Source organism: Toxotes jaculatrix, chromosome 3 (assembly GCF_017976425.1).
Source record: "Toxotes jaculatrix isolate fToxJac2 chromosome 3, fToxJac2.pri, whole genome shotgun sequence".
NCBI lineage: Eukaryota > Metazoa > Chordata > Actinopteri > Toxotidae > Toxotes > Toxotes jaculatrix.
The window spans coordinates 24,263,998-24,277,865 of NC_054396.1; the positions used below are offsets into that span (position 1 = coordinate 24,263,998).

General features: G+C 42.0%; 2 protein-coding genes across 3 annotated transcripts in view; one reads left to right on the forward strand and one right to left on the reverse strand.

Annotated features, from left to right (window-relative positions):
* anks1ab (ankyrin repeat and sterile alpha motif domain containing 1Ab) overlaps window positions 1–5,123 on the forward strand; it is a 40,202-nt gene extending 35,079 nt beyond the window's left edge. The window contains exons 14-15 of one of the 2 annotated variants that reach the window (XR_005893823.1): window positions 1,021–1,592; window positions 2,468–5,123. Coding sequence is in view for 1 of the 2 variants with exons in the window: in XM_041033109.1 (XP_040889043.1) it covers window positions 1,021–1,118; window positions 2,468–2,501 (132 nt within the window). In the remaining variant the exon portion in view is untranslated. The remainder of the gene's footprint in view (window positions 1–1,020; window positions 1,593–2,467) is intronic. The other variant, XM_041033109.1, reaches the window with a different exon arrangement.
* Window positions 5,124–5,136: 13 nt separating this feature from the next.
* Window positions 5,137–13,489, reverse strand: LOC121178777 (T-complex protein 11-like protein 1). Its single transcript, XM_041033111.1, has 10 exons — window positions 13,347–13,489; window positions 12,830–12,920; window positions 12,572–12,701; window positions 12,341–12,461; window positions 11,492–11,712; window positions 11,152–11,288; window positions 10,212–10,387; window positions 9,273–9,454; window positions 8,651–8,823; window positions 5,137–7,776 (listed from the first exon to the last, which is right to left on the reverse strand). Exons 2-10 carry the CDS (start codon window positions 12,906–12,908, stop codon window positions 7,544–7,546), a joined length of 1,452 nt encoding a protein of 483 aa, XP_040889045.1. The 5' UTR covers window positions 12,909–12,920; window positions 13,347–13,489; the 3' UTR covers window positions 5,137–7,543.
* Between the last annotated feature and the right edge of the window lie 379 nt (window positions 13,490–13,868).

Genomic DNA, 13,868 nt, shown 5'->3' on the forward strand with positions numbered 1-13,868 from the left:
ACATGTCTTTGTTCTTGTCTTCTTGGTCCTCCTGCTTCCCAGGGTGCCCCTCTGCTCGAATGCCGCTGCTGTCACTGTCACACGTGTACTACCCACCGTCCTTCCTTCCTCCCGTTGCACTCTGTTAGCCCTGGAGTCCAGGTCCTTCTCTTTCCTTTCCTCTATTCAACCCTGAATCATCACACATCTGCTTACACACCACTCCCTACCCTCTTTCTTTTCCTTGTTGTTGGGGTGCTGCAGTGCACTTTGCCTCCTTGTTTTGTGGTTCTTAATATTTCAGCCATAAACGTTCTCTTCATCCCTTTACTTTCCCATCTCTCATCTTCATCCTGCATTTCTAAATTTTAAGATGCAGTTAGATCAAGTTCTGTGGTGAAACACATTCAGGAAAGAGAGGGTTTCTCGATGTGATTTATCTTCTCTACATGAGGACTGTTGGCTAAACTGAGCCAGTGAGGGTTTATTCCATTGCGGTCATAAACAAGATGGTTGAAGTCGTCTCTGTTGGATGGTTTTAAGCTTCCTCTCTCATTTGTTGTTCACTGTATCTATGTTTTTAAGATATGCTGCACTGAAGGTGTCATCCATACGCAGGGAATATTCATTTTTCAAAATGCCTACCTTCAGCTATTTCAAATTCATGTGTAACTCCAAGTAAATTATTCAGCGTAATGTATGTAGACTGGTGTGTGTTGACTGCTCATGTTATGACAGTAGCCACTGGTGTAGAGCACATGTTGCTTTTGAACCGCTAATCAGTATATTTTTAAACTCCCAGAGGGCCGTAGCTTTGGTTCACTGCTGCGGCTTACACAGGCTGAGTGTATTTTCTGTCAGACATCATCCATGTTGTGGATTGAGCCCTGAGTGTCTGTGATTATAACATGATCACTGGACTGTACCTCTAATCCACATGCACGTGTGTGAGCTGAGGACTTGTCAGTGTGGCGCAATGGCCTCCACTGCCGCCCGTCTCACGCCCTCCTCTCGTCCCTCCTCCCTCCCTCCCCCCGGCAGATCGATCCCCTGGAGATGGACGCAGACATGCAGTCCCTGGGCAGCACCACCTGGCTCTTGGACCAGCGGGACTCCAACAGGCGCCCCGTCAGCACCAAGTACGAGACCACCATATTCTGAGGCCGGATACCCACAGCCACCCCTCTGCACCCCCCTCGTACTTTCCTCTCCCCCCTGCATCCGGTTCTTCATTTATCTATCTCTCACACACACGCACACACACACATACACATATATACATACATGCGAGCCCCGTGCCTTCTCACTGTGATGGTATAGCACCCCTCAGGGCTGCCTACTCCTGCACCCTCCTTTGCCCTGCCCAGCGACCCACACCAACCTCCTACCCGCCATGACAAACACTCCTGCGGCTCTCCCGTGCCTCCCCAACACCCCTGGCAGCCTCGCTCGCCTGTTGCTGCTGCAGCCAGTGGCGGAGCCCTGGAACGGATGATCCTGGACTGATCTCATTTTACAGTGGCCCTGCTCTCTCAACCAAACTGCCTCTTCCTCCTCATCCTCCTCTTCCTGACAACTTGCATCTGCCTCCAAATCCCCGATAGCTCCCAGAGGTTGCATCTTTATTCTTCTTCCTTTTTCAGGCCATTAAAAAAAAATTGATTCTCAACAGGCAAAACAAGCATGATCATTTTTATTTTTATTTTATTCTGTATCTCATTGGCTTCACGCAACAGCAAGCTTAGAGAGATTATGTTTTGATTTATTATTGAGTAAATTACAAGGTTTTCTGTCATAAGAAAGGGGCCAGTGTGTCGAACTGTTGAAGGAGTAGTTTGACACTTTCTTGCAGAGAGTTAATGAGAAGATCGATACCACTCTTAAGTCTGTACAGCAAATATAAGCCAGCAGCTTAGCATAAATACTGGAGACATGGGGAAACGGCTAGCCTGGCTCTGTGCGAAGGTAACAAAATCCACCTACTAGCATCTCCAAAGCTCACTCAGTAACGCGTTGTATTTCGTTTGTTTAATCAATTCAAAAACAGACGTGTAAAAATCTGTTTAAAACACAACCTCCTGTAAAACAGCGATTTGTTGCTTTTACACTTTAACTTTGTGTCCAGATACAACATGTTAATTAGTGAGCTTTAGGGTTGGTGGGGGGATTTTGTTACCGTCAGACAGAGCCAGATTAGCTGTTCCCACCTGTTTCCAGTCTTTGTACTAAGCTAAGTTAGCTGGATGTTAGCGGTTGTTTCAGTGTTATCAGTCTTTTCATCTAACTCTCAGCAAGAAAGCAAACAAATGTTTTCTCCAAATGTAAACTTTTCCTTTAACAGGCCCTTTTGATTTACTCTAAATCTGTAAAATGATTATTATTATTTTTTTTTTAATTCTTTCAGTATCACTCATTTTTAATTTACTGACTTATTTGATTGTTTGGTTGTTTTGCCTCAAGACAGTTTTTTTTCTTTCTCCATCTGTAGCCTGTCCTGTCTTACCAGGCATCTACCACTGTGAGGCACTATGAGGAGGCTGCTTTGCTAGCATGGGATGCAAGACGGACAAATAATCAGTGAAAGACAAAACAGCAACATGCAGCAAACAACCTGTTTTTTTGTTTTTTGTTTTTCTACGCATTTGTACAGTACTCATAATAACAACACGATGGATGGGTCACGGATCTGTCAGTGATGTCTGAACTCAAACGGACCAAGTACGACTGAACCCTCGTACAAAAAAACACACAGGAGGACAACTTTCCTACATTTTACGAGGACAACAGCCTTACTTCATTTCGGGTTATCTATAATCAACTAAAGCCCCCTCCCCCCCAACCTTCCCCTCAACCTCCCTGAATACCACCACCACCACCACTACCCAACAACTGCACGCCTCCCCCTGTTCCTAAAAGACTTAAGAAGAAAAAAAAAAAAAAAGACAACACTTCTGATTTCCTGGTGTATTAAACTGACTGTGACTGGCTGGGATGACGTCGTTCTTTTGATGGTACAGTTTTGTCCAGATGAGAGTCTTTGCTCTGGCCTTGTACTGCCCTGTGCCTCTCAGCATTCATGGTAGCACTGAGAGACTGCAAATCACAGCATCTTCTTCTTCTCTATTAAAAAAAAAGAAAGAAAGAAAAAGAAAAACACTGTGTTAAAACATGGCACTATCCCTTTTAATACCTTTTCTTTTTCTTACAGTGCAAATAGGACATTAGTGCATTTTGTGATACTTTTTGATAGACGGGGGCTGACTGAAATACTTTGGGGCAGAATGATTAAGAAGGGATCATGAAGGGATCCCGACATTAATACAACCAGAGGCAAAAAAAAAAAAGGATACTACCAAAAAAAAAACCCCACAAACATATGTTGTGAACTGACATTGGTTTCACATTTCACAATTTTGGTAATCTAAACAAAAATGTCCATAACAAGATTTCATTTATCTCGAGTGTATTAATGAGCCCCCAGCACAATATGGCGCACATTTCCCAACATAGCATCTTATTATCATGATTACATGGGTAGGTATCCATGCTGTTTCACACCAATTTAGAATTAGGTACAGTACACGCAAAGTATGTCACTTGAAAATAAGCGGCGGTGAAAAGATTTAATTCCACTACATTAAAAGAGCCAAGTCTAAATGTTGCTCCTCTGGTGTTGTGTTAATGCGAATTGATTTGTTATGCTGAGAACGTGACACTATTTTTTTTTTTTTTAAAGAATTTTCCTCCTGCACTGTGAAATGCTCAGAAATTTCTGAAATACTCAGAAATGCTCGTCGTGGAGTCGACACATATCTGTGGGTTCTCCCCTGTGTGCACTACCTGCTGTGCGTGCTGTATGCCTTGTTTCTGTCTGTCCTCATGGGAGTTTGGACTGTTATCGTTACATCACTGGCCACTGTCCTTGTTTGTGTGTGCTGCAGGAGACGTGAGGTTTTGAGCTCCTCTCCAGAAGACGGTGTGTCTGGAGACTGACTGTTAAGATGTAACCGGTCTGTGTGCGGTACCGTGGCTGCGTCATTGCCACTCTGTTCTGACTGTTAACTGTTAGCTTCCACTGACGATGCATGTTGGCAGTGTCTTTTGTGTTTTGTACCCTTTGATGCACTTGGCCTGAGCAGTTCTCTGTATGTACTGTAGCAGTGTCTCGTCTCCTCTCGCTCATCCGCTTTTTATGTTCCCTCGCTCTTCGTTACACACCGACATGCAGCGATTCACCCTCATCCCTACCTCCACGTTCCCATTGTCGTCACTCCTCCAACATTTTTGTTGTCACGTATGTTCTTCCATTTTGTGTGTCACCAAGACAACCTGCTCTACTATGGATGCATAATACAAAAGCATTACACTTTAATGAGCAGCAGCTATTTAAAGCAAGTTTTGGTGGCATGATATGGCTGTGCATGTACCAGTCTTTTTAACATTGGTGTTTTCCTTGTGTAGCTCACCCCAGCGTTCAAGTTTCCGGATACCAAGCTGTGAGTTGAAGGGGAGCAGCCGAAGTGAGTGTGTTTTCGTGTGTTGAGTTAGCGGGCAGAGCAGTGGAAAAGAGATAGAGAGAGAGAGAGAGGGGGGGAGCAAAACGAGAGGTAAGCCTTACGCAACGTGCAGGGCCAACCAGCGCTACTCTGACATTTAGATCTCACTCTGTATATCCCCTCTGCTCCTCCACTGCCCCCCCCCCACCCCCCCCGATACGAATCCCAACACACAGACGAAAGGTAACCTGTTGTCCCACATCACTGGCTAAAACGGGGCCGGTGTTTCACTCCTGTCTTGAGAAAGGTCAGTGAGAAAGGTCAAGTCTATTTCCTGGCCTCCATGTGACTTTCTGATCTTGTCATGTAGGTACTGTAATGTTTAGAGCACTGTAGACCATTAATGATATAGACCATTAATGAGCATTTCTATTGATTCAGGTCTATTGGAGATAGTAACTGTGGGAATTATGAAAGGGTAAAGAGAAATGTAAGAAAATGTAGAGAAAAAAAAAAAAACTGTACCAGCATACAAAGCTTTGCCCATGTTTGTGGACAGAGTATGGTTTGTCAATGAAAATGTGATACTGTTTCAAATTTCAAAGCAATATTATATTAATGAAATTAAATAATACAATGACAAAAGAATCCCTCGCAAGTCTGTTGTCAGCATTTTTGTTTTATGCTTGAGTAATAAAAGATAGAAAAGAAACATTACACCAGCTGTTTTAAAAATTAAAGTGACAATTATAGCAACGTGGCAATTATTGTACAATCACACTATCAGTGTTTCCCCTACAGTAGAGATTAGTGGGTGGTGCACGTGTAGTAAGTAACATTCAACTCACAGAGCTTCCTGTTTTCTAAGGTCAGGTGCCTGGTGATCTTCACTGCAGTGCTGATGTTATTTTCAGTATCCTCACAAACTCTTCTAACCATCTGGATTAAATAATTTTCAACCCCCTTCCCTAATTATGACTTTTCTAGACCAAACAAAAAGGTTTAAATGTCCTTGTTTGATTTGTACGACATGAACAAAGTTTTATTTTTCTTATATTTGTTAATACTAATGTTACTTTCAGTTATATTATTTTTGTGCTGTGCTAAATGTGGACATACAGTATTTCTGGTTACCTGGATTAGTAATTGAGTTGAGCAAAAATGGGAAACGGGTTAAAAATCTTTTTTCTAGTGCAACAGACTATAATTTTTTTCCCCCATATGGTTAGAAGAGTCTTTGATGATCCTGGAAATGTCTTCAAAAGAGCAGGATGTGTTGTTAAAAGACCTAATGGCTTTTCAAAGGATCACCAGGCATTTGTCTTTCAGAAAGCACTAAGCTCTGTGAATGTTACTGACTTTACCAGCGCTTTTGCGAGTTTTGGCCCGTTTAATTAATGCAAATGAAAACAAATCCCTCACACTAACCATCCTGCACATTACACTACAACATCTCAGAAGCTGTTTTGTGTTTTGGCTAATATTCCAGGTGTCCACTGGTGTGTATTTATTTCTGTACGATATGAAAATATGCTGGCTGCCTCTTGACCCTTGAAACTCTATGTGGCACAACCCATCACAGTAAACATCACGTCTGTTTAACAGAGTTAGATTATTTCTGTGAAGTGATGCAGCGCAGACTGTTCCTACCAATCTGTGTTCAAACTGCATTACCACACAAATACAATGTAACACTGACAAAAGTTAATATAAACTTCACGTTCACTGTGATGAATTATACGAGTCTGATAAACGATTTTCATAATGTACTGGAAATGAATGGAAACCAATGGTCTCCTGCAACATTAGAAGGAATATATAAAAAGGTTGTTTGTAGCTTGCCACAGCACAGGTGTCCCAAACATAGGAAAATTTGGCATGAAAGGGCTTTACTACCACAGCAAATGGATTACAGACGCTCCCTTAGTTTCAGTAATATAACATATAATGCAAAAACCAAACAACAGTCGTCTGCACCTTATTAGAAACTGTAATAAAAAAATCAAATTACAGGTTTTCAGGAGAGTAATCTGTAGCACCCTGTGTGTGCTTTTAGTTTGTTTGCTTGTGTTTAGCTTTGTCTGTCTTCAGTGTATCCAGTGATTGTTTTCCCAGAATATTGCTTTAAATTCACTGAGGTGAGCGGTGACTCCTTACACAAATTTGATGTCTGCATTTTCATTTGATGAGACGTTAATGTGCGCAGTCTGAATGACTGCCTGAAAAATGGAAAAAATGATTGGTTTGGGATTTAATTACCAAAAGGCACCTGTTCAATACCTCACCCATTACTAATACCAACTACTGAGGGGGAAATGCTGAATATATTTTTGGTTTGTGGTTGAAAAAAAAGGAAAAAGAAAAAAACAAAAACAAAAAAAACCAAAAACAACAACCATTAACTGAGATCAGGAAAAAAGTGCATACTGTCTTTGGAAAGTTATATATAAACATCTGTCAGCATAAAGATAAGAAACCAGCTACATATCACATCTTCAGTATTATTTACAGACTATTAGCATATTTTCTTTGGTACTTTGTTTTTCCTGAGGGAGTTTATTTTGAGAGTGAAACCCAACAAAGATGTTTTCCAGGCAACGCATCATTTCACGCTCACAATTAGTTTTGACTAAATCTGACTCAGACTGTAGAATTTTCTGATTGACAAGCCACAAGCTGTTGTAGTGTCTCTTTGCTTTCACCTGTTTTGTTTCCTAATGTTTTGTGTTGTTAAAATGCACTCTGATAATAATTCAGTACATGCCTTCTACTTTGAGTTCTTATGTCTTAACATCTAACAAAATGTATAAATGTAAAAACAAATGCCCTTTTCAGGAGACTGTAAATGTCTCTTATAAAGCAAAAGAAGAGGAAGAAACATCCACAGAAAGATGCTCTTGGCTCTAATGTTGCTGCTTTTTTTGGCAAACTGATTTATATTTTAACATCTCACTACTGGGTTTCCCTTCATCATTGTCACTCGCTGTATTTACACTAAAGCTACGTGTTCGATGCCACATGGCAGCTTATGTTAAGGTCACCAGAAGGTCCTCTGGGTCGCCCCCATCCTAGCGTGAATCCTCCCTGGCCTCGGCCTCTCCTGGTGGGAACAGCAGTTTCCTGAGGATGGGCGCGCAGAAGGGACCAAAGACCGTTCGGTTGAAGTGCACGATTCGCCCAAAGGCCGTCCCCAGCTCTGCAAGCTCAGCGCTCACCAGCCCGAGGGGAGCGGGCAGCTCTGGACTCCTTTTAGCGGGGCCGCCCCGCAGCATGGCCTGGAGGAAGCCCTGTACCCTTTCTCCTATGTTTGATCGAGAGAGAGAGAGATAGATAGAGAGGGAAAGAAAAACAGCTTTCTGTTGGAGCACACATTCAAGTTTAAAAACATCCATGTGGACAGAAATAACCCTCAGTAAATGAGATTATAATGCATGTTCCTCCTGTTGAGTGAAAACTGTGAGGTGAGTGAAGAGTCACAGACCAAACTGTACAAATCTTTCTTAATTAAAATGTAGTTTTAAGCCTTGAAGGGTTTTTTTTCCAACCTGAAAGGTTATCTGAATTCAGTTATCTGTTCAAACAATAAATACTTGAAACCTTAAATCTAATTTGTGAATGTATTATTTTTCATTTGTGCCTCAGATCTGCAAGTTACTCAATTTACAAAAAAACATGACTATTCTGATAATAATTCAAGTCATTTTTCAAGGAGTAAATGTTAAACATCCCCTGAGTCCAGCTGCTCAGAGGCTAAGATTTGTAGTTTTTCTTTGTCATATATGAAAGCAAACTAAATATTTTTCAGTTTTTTGGTCTGTTGGTTGTAGAAAGCATGCACTGTGAGGATGCCACTGTGGTCTCTGGGAAATTGTGATGAGCACTTTTAAAAGCATTTTACAAAACGAATCATCAATAATGAAAAGAAACTTCAGTTGCTTTAGTTACTTTCCCCTGTTGAGAGAAAACGGTGCATCCCCAACACAAGCCTTTTTTTTACAGACTTAAATTTACTGCAATTTATTCATCAGAAATGCATTTTCTATAGCTTTGAGGGGTTTGTATTAACAGCATAAAAACCTCCACATTTTCTGAAAGCACAACCACCACCAATATCCAGCAATAAATACTTGGAAATTTAAATGTAATATATGAATGTATAGCACTCATGTCCTGACCTATGAGCGTGCGGACGGGGTGGTTGTCTTTCCACAGGTCAGATATTTGCCCCTTCAGCAGATCCTGGTTCTCCTGAGGCAGCGCTGCCCCTCCCTGGCTGCTCAGAGCTTCGTTCACCTGCTGCAGTACTGTCTCCCCGAGCCCCAGCAGCACCCCCTTCAGGTCAGCGTCCCTGCAGCACCAGAAAGCAGCATTAGATAAATCACCAACAGGCTTCATTAGATGTAGATTAGGTCACACGGCCATTTCTGAGCAATGTTGAGCAAAGAGTCCTGGGAATCCTGGAGGCTAATAAATAAGGGTCTTTAATAACATCTAGGTCTCTTAGGAGGTTTAGATTAGATAAAATTACATTTCAGTAAAGGTGATTAAGGGAGAAATGGCCTGTGCTGCATTTTACTGCAGCTCAGACCAGAGTGCGAACAGACCTCGGATATCACAAGCTGCTGTTCCACATTTATCCACTAATCATGACGGAGCTTCTCTTGAACAGAAAGAATGAGGTTAGCTGGATCCGTTCTGACAAGCTAGTTGCCTCCTGTCACCTCCATTGGTTTCCTCCTCATACAATACCTGTTCCCTTTGACAGCCAGTGCATGCATCACCACATCCTCCTCTTACCTGGTGTGACTGCCCTCCAGCAGGGCAGTGACGGACTGCCTGAGTTTACCTACAAACCCCTGCAGGGAGAAAACGGCGCCCCCACACTGAGCGCTGGTCAGGAGCAGCACTGACGCCTCCAGGACCAGCATCCGGAGCCGCTGGCCCAGAGCGTCCAGGCGGGCTCGGTCCATCAGCGCAGTCTGTGTGTGGAGGGAAGGTCAGGGTCACATGTCTAATGGTTTATCACGGGGGAATTTTCAGGATAAACACGAGTCTTTCCAAAGAAAACCAACAGCTATGTCTAGATGAAAACACTGGAAATTCTACATCTGTGACTCCCAACTACCACTGTTGCTAAAAGTAATGGATAAAAAATTGAATTTCTTTAGATAAAATAGATGCATAAATAGTTGAAATAGTTCAAATAAATTGATAAATGGTTAAACACAGATAAAAGAAATGTTTAAGTGGTTGAAACTGTTCGCTAAAAGTAGCCTAATTGATAACTGGTTACCGTAAATAGCCAAACGAAATGGATAAATGGCTGAAACGTTAGCCTTCAGCCGGGCCCACAGGTAGTACAGGCATGCACACTCGACCAAACCAACAGAAACACTGACAATTCAAATATACAAAAACATCTACTTTATATAATCAATATTGGTAAATAAGAGCCAGTTTAAAATCAGCTGAAATTAGCACCGCTGAAATATGACTGTGGCGCTGATGAGGGGGAACTTGATTTCATCTGACTGGTCTGTGTGTGTGCGTCTGACAGAAGAAGTCGAGAACCACTGTGGTACAACACTACACAGGGCCCTAATGTGTTGTCGCATGCTGTAATATGCAGCAGGGTGAAGAGGAGTGTGTAGGGACACTGAATATTCCCTGATAATCAATAAAATATCACTCAAACGAGAGGCGTAGTGTGATGTAAGTTTGCATGCTGCAGCTGACCTCTGGATATTTCTGGTCCTGCGGGTCCCAGTGTAGCAGACGCATGTAGGCCCGGTTGAGGACAGCGGTGACGGCACCTGGGCTGTCAGGACTGGGAGAATCTGACCGAGCTCTGAGGGCCGACGCCTCCTCGGACGCTGCCGCCTTGAGCCAAGCGGTGGTATTATCCAGAGCAGCTGAAGAAAAATGGAAAATTACAGACACATACATACATAAATAAAAACCAATATGATGCACCAGAGTGAAACTGCAATATCACTGAATTACCATAGGCTTCACAGGGTTTGATTCGGACATGCTGAAAATATATTCACGTTTTCCTTTACAGAAAATAGTGAACAGTATCTTAAATTGTGTTTGCAACATCTGAATTGATTCTAACTTTTTTTTCTGATTTCAGCTTCTCAAATGTGAATTTTTGCTGATCTATATGAAAATAACTTGAATACTTTTGAGTTTTTGGACTACTAGTTGTACAAAACCTGCCATTTGAAGACGTCACCTCAGGCTCTGGGAACATTTTTCATTATTTTCTGACATGTTATAGACCAAACGAGTTATCCAGTAAACTAAATACTTGGTAATTAAAATAACTGTTAAATGCAGGGCTTTTCTACTTATCAGTCAAGCTAAACAGATATAATTACTGCACAATTTTTATCAAGGATCTTTAGCAGCCCAGCTAACATGACTGTGCCAGCATCAAGGGCCTTGTCAGTCAGCCAGTGACTGCGATCAGCCAGCTGTACTTACACAGATTAATATCTGAGCCAAAACAGCCAGAGTTCATCACTGATGGGCTCCTCAATCTACGAGAAGCTGAGAAACGGCAGGACGGTGCTTTAAAGCTACAAGGGTCAAAATTTGTTTAATTGAAAACTGAAATCCTATATTCACAAAGTCACCTTCACTATCTGTCAAATAAAGCCCTCACGCTCACCTGGCTGCTTGTCCAGAATCTGCTGGAATTTGGCTCTCTCATACTGCACGGCCCGCTGCAGGAGGTGAGGCCTCAAACTCTGGATGGTGAAGTTAACCATGTCGGTCTTCATCAGTCCCAACACACGGAAGATCTCCCTGAAGGAAGAGGTAGAGGAGGGAGGGGGGTTAATGCGATAATACTCTCTATCAGATTAAATGCATTTAACCTGCAGCACCAAACAGGGATTAATACGTGATATAAGTCTGATAAGGATCAAATAACCTGGGGTTATTGATCCCACGTCACACATATACTTATTCTGTAAAGGTGCAGGTAAAAGTATTAACCTGCCCCTCACCTCAGGAGCTCCACGGGGTCCTTGAGGTCTTTCAGTGCCCTGACCTCCGGATCACGCACCGGTGCACACAGAGACGCCATGGTGTTGATGATGTACTCTGCCAGTCTGTGGAGGTCCAAAACTCTGTGATCGACCTCCTGTCGGATCAGCTCCATGTCCAGGACCTCGTCCAGCTGAGACCTCAGTCTGACGTGAGCAGGCAGCAGCAGGGACTGAAGCATCTAATGGGAAACATGAACGCTGCGTTAAGTGTAGCTTACAAACAGAAAACTTCAGTTCATCCTGTGAGCATGTGTCCTCTTGATTATTACAAGGTCGATTGTTTTCTTCTACACATATATACACTATAAACAGGTTCAGTCTAATCATATTATCCATGTTAATATCAGGCCCTGCAAATTAAAACGATTTTATGGCTTCATTTTCAATGCAGCTTCATCTCCATTTACCACTCAGTCACCAAATCCAACAAGTGAAACAGACAACAAGCTGTCACCAGCTTGTTAATACATTTTGTAAACTGTTTTCATAATAAGAATTTTATCTGAACTGTTCAAATATACAACCACCACCATGCAAAATAAGCATTTAGAGACTGGTTGTTATAGGTGATGAAAGGACCAATAATTGATTAGACACGTTTGAGTAAAAGTAACATTTTTTATGTCATTTAATATTTAGTCATAAAAGTTATAAGTAACATTATTGTGCACGCAATTAAAAGGTATTCAAGACTTCTGTAAATGAAATTTAAGACTTTCTATTAGCTTCCAATGCATTTTTTTTTTTGAGGGAACTGAATTCAGTGCTTTTTGGAGACTTTTAAGACCTGCAGCTTAACTGACTCACAGTTTTGACCTCCTGCAGCAGAATGACAGCATGGCTGTAGTTTGGGGGATCACTGTGAAGCTGCTCCTGAAGACTGTCCCAAAACGCCCGGTGAACAATCTCCGTCACTCTGCCCTCCAGGCTACAGAGAGAAAGATGGTTGAAAAGCACCTCAGAGAGAGACTAAACTCCCAATTAATTCTGGAAACAAGATAACTTTAGCTGTGGGGGGGGAGAGTTTTTTTTTCTTGCCTGTCTGTGGGAGGGCTCTTGGGTTTGAAGCTGAAGTCTCTGTTCACCACTATCTCATGTGCGAGGCTCAGGTTAGAAACACAATTTTCCAGCTCCATCAGACTGGATAATGAGGCAGTGGGTGGGCTCCCTGACACCACAGACAGGACACACACATACGCCCACAGATAATTAAAACTGCCACGGTGGCAATAATTCAATTACTAATGGTCCCTGAATGTGCCTAAAAACAATAACTGCTATAATAAAGCTCCATACCTGTAGGAGAGTCAAGTTTTTCCAGACAGGGAAGGTCAGTGGGGGAATCATCAACCGCCTTGTCTCCTTGATTAGGCATTTCAGCGACAGTCTAAACATTTAAACGACTCTGTCACTAATAACTCCAACAAAACTTGGTTAAAGTCATCTTGTGTCTGAACATTATTGGGACAAAACAAGACATTTGATGGTGTCAGTTTAAACTCTGGGTAACTGTGATGTGCATCTCTTACCATTTTCTTACATTTTACAAAGCAAAACAACAAATGGGTTGATCAAGAAAACAATCAGGACCTTAATCCATAATGAAAATAACCATGTTTAGCCATATATATCAGTTAGTCCAGCTGTTTGAATTACAGCCACTGTACTTACTTTATTTTCTGAACACACTTTTCTTAAAAATATAAAGTCACCGTGTGATAAAATAAATAAATGAAAATAAAATACAGAAGGTAAGAAGAAGCGTCAAATTGCAGTGTAGTGAAGATGAGACAGTTTTTAGCAGCTAACTTACCTGGCGATGATATTTCGGTGAATTTACTCAACCGTCCAAAGCTGAAAAATTCAACACGTCACTCAAAACATAGGCAACAATGTATCATTCTGCAGTTTAAAATCCACGTACAGCGACGTCAACCGTCAATTTTAAATCCGGACTAAACCATTCTGGTCGAGGGCGGGAGGGGTCTGAGAATGACACACTTTGTTTACGTTTCTACACATGATCTAACCCCCGTATCTAACCCAGTTTTGTCCCATCGTATGTGGGTGTAAACATGCTAAACGTCTGACTTTTGTGCATTTACACACAAAACAGTGAAAATGAGGAAGCCTCTTATGGTTCGGTCCGTTCTTGAATCAAAACAGTGGGCGTGTCAGCTCTGTTTGGTTCTGTTCCTCTCCTCAGTAACCCCCGTGTCTACGCGTTTGAAAGAAAACTCACTGTACCTGTTCCCCAGTGTGTTCCTTCCATTGTGGCTCAGTGGAAACACCTGGGAAAAAGAGGCCGGTGTGTTTGTATAAACGGTCCATTGTA

Excerpts from the sequence above, each read along its gene's own strand:
- LOC121178777 (XM_041033111.1), bottom strand. The coding sequence starts at position 12,908 with ATGCCTAATCAAGGAGACAAGGCGGTTGATGATTCCCCCACTGACCTT. Across the intron at positions 12,702-12,829 it reads AAAACTTGACTCTCCTACAG|GGAGCCCACCCACTGCCTCA; the intron begins GTATGGAGCTTT and ends CTGTGGTGTCAG. Across the intron at positions 9,455-10,211 it reads AGGACCAGAAATATCCAGAG|ACTGCGCTGATGGACCGAGC; the intron begins GTCAGCTGCAGC and ends CTCCACACACAG.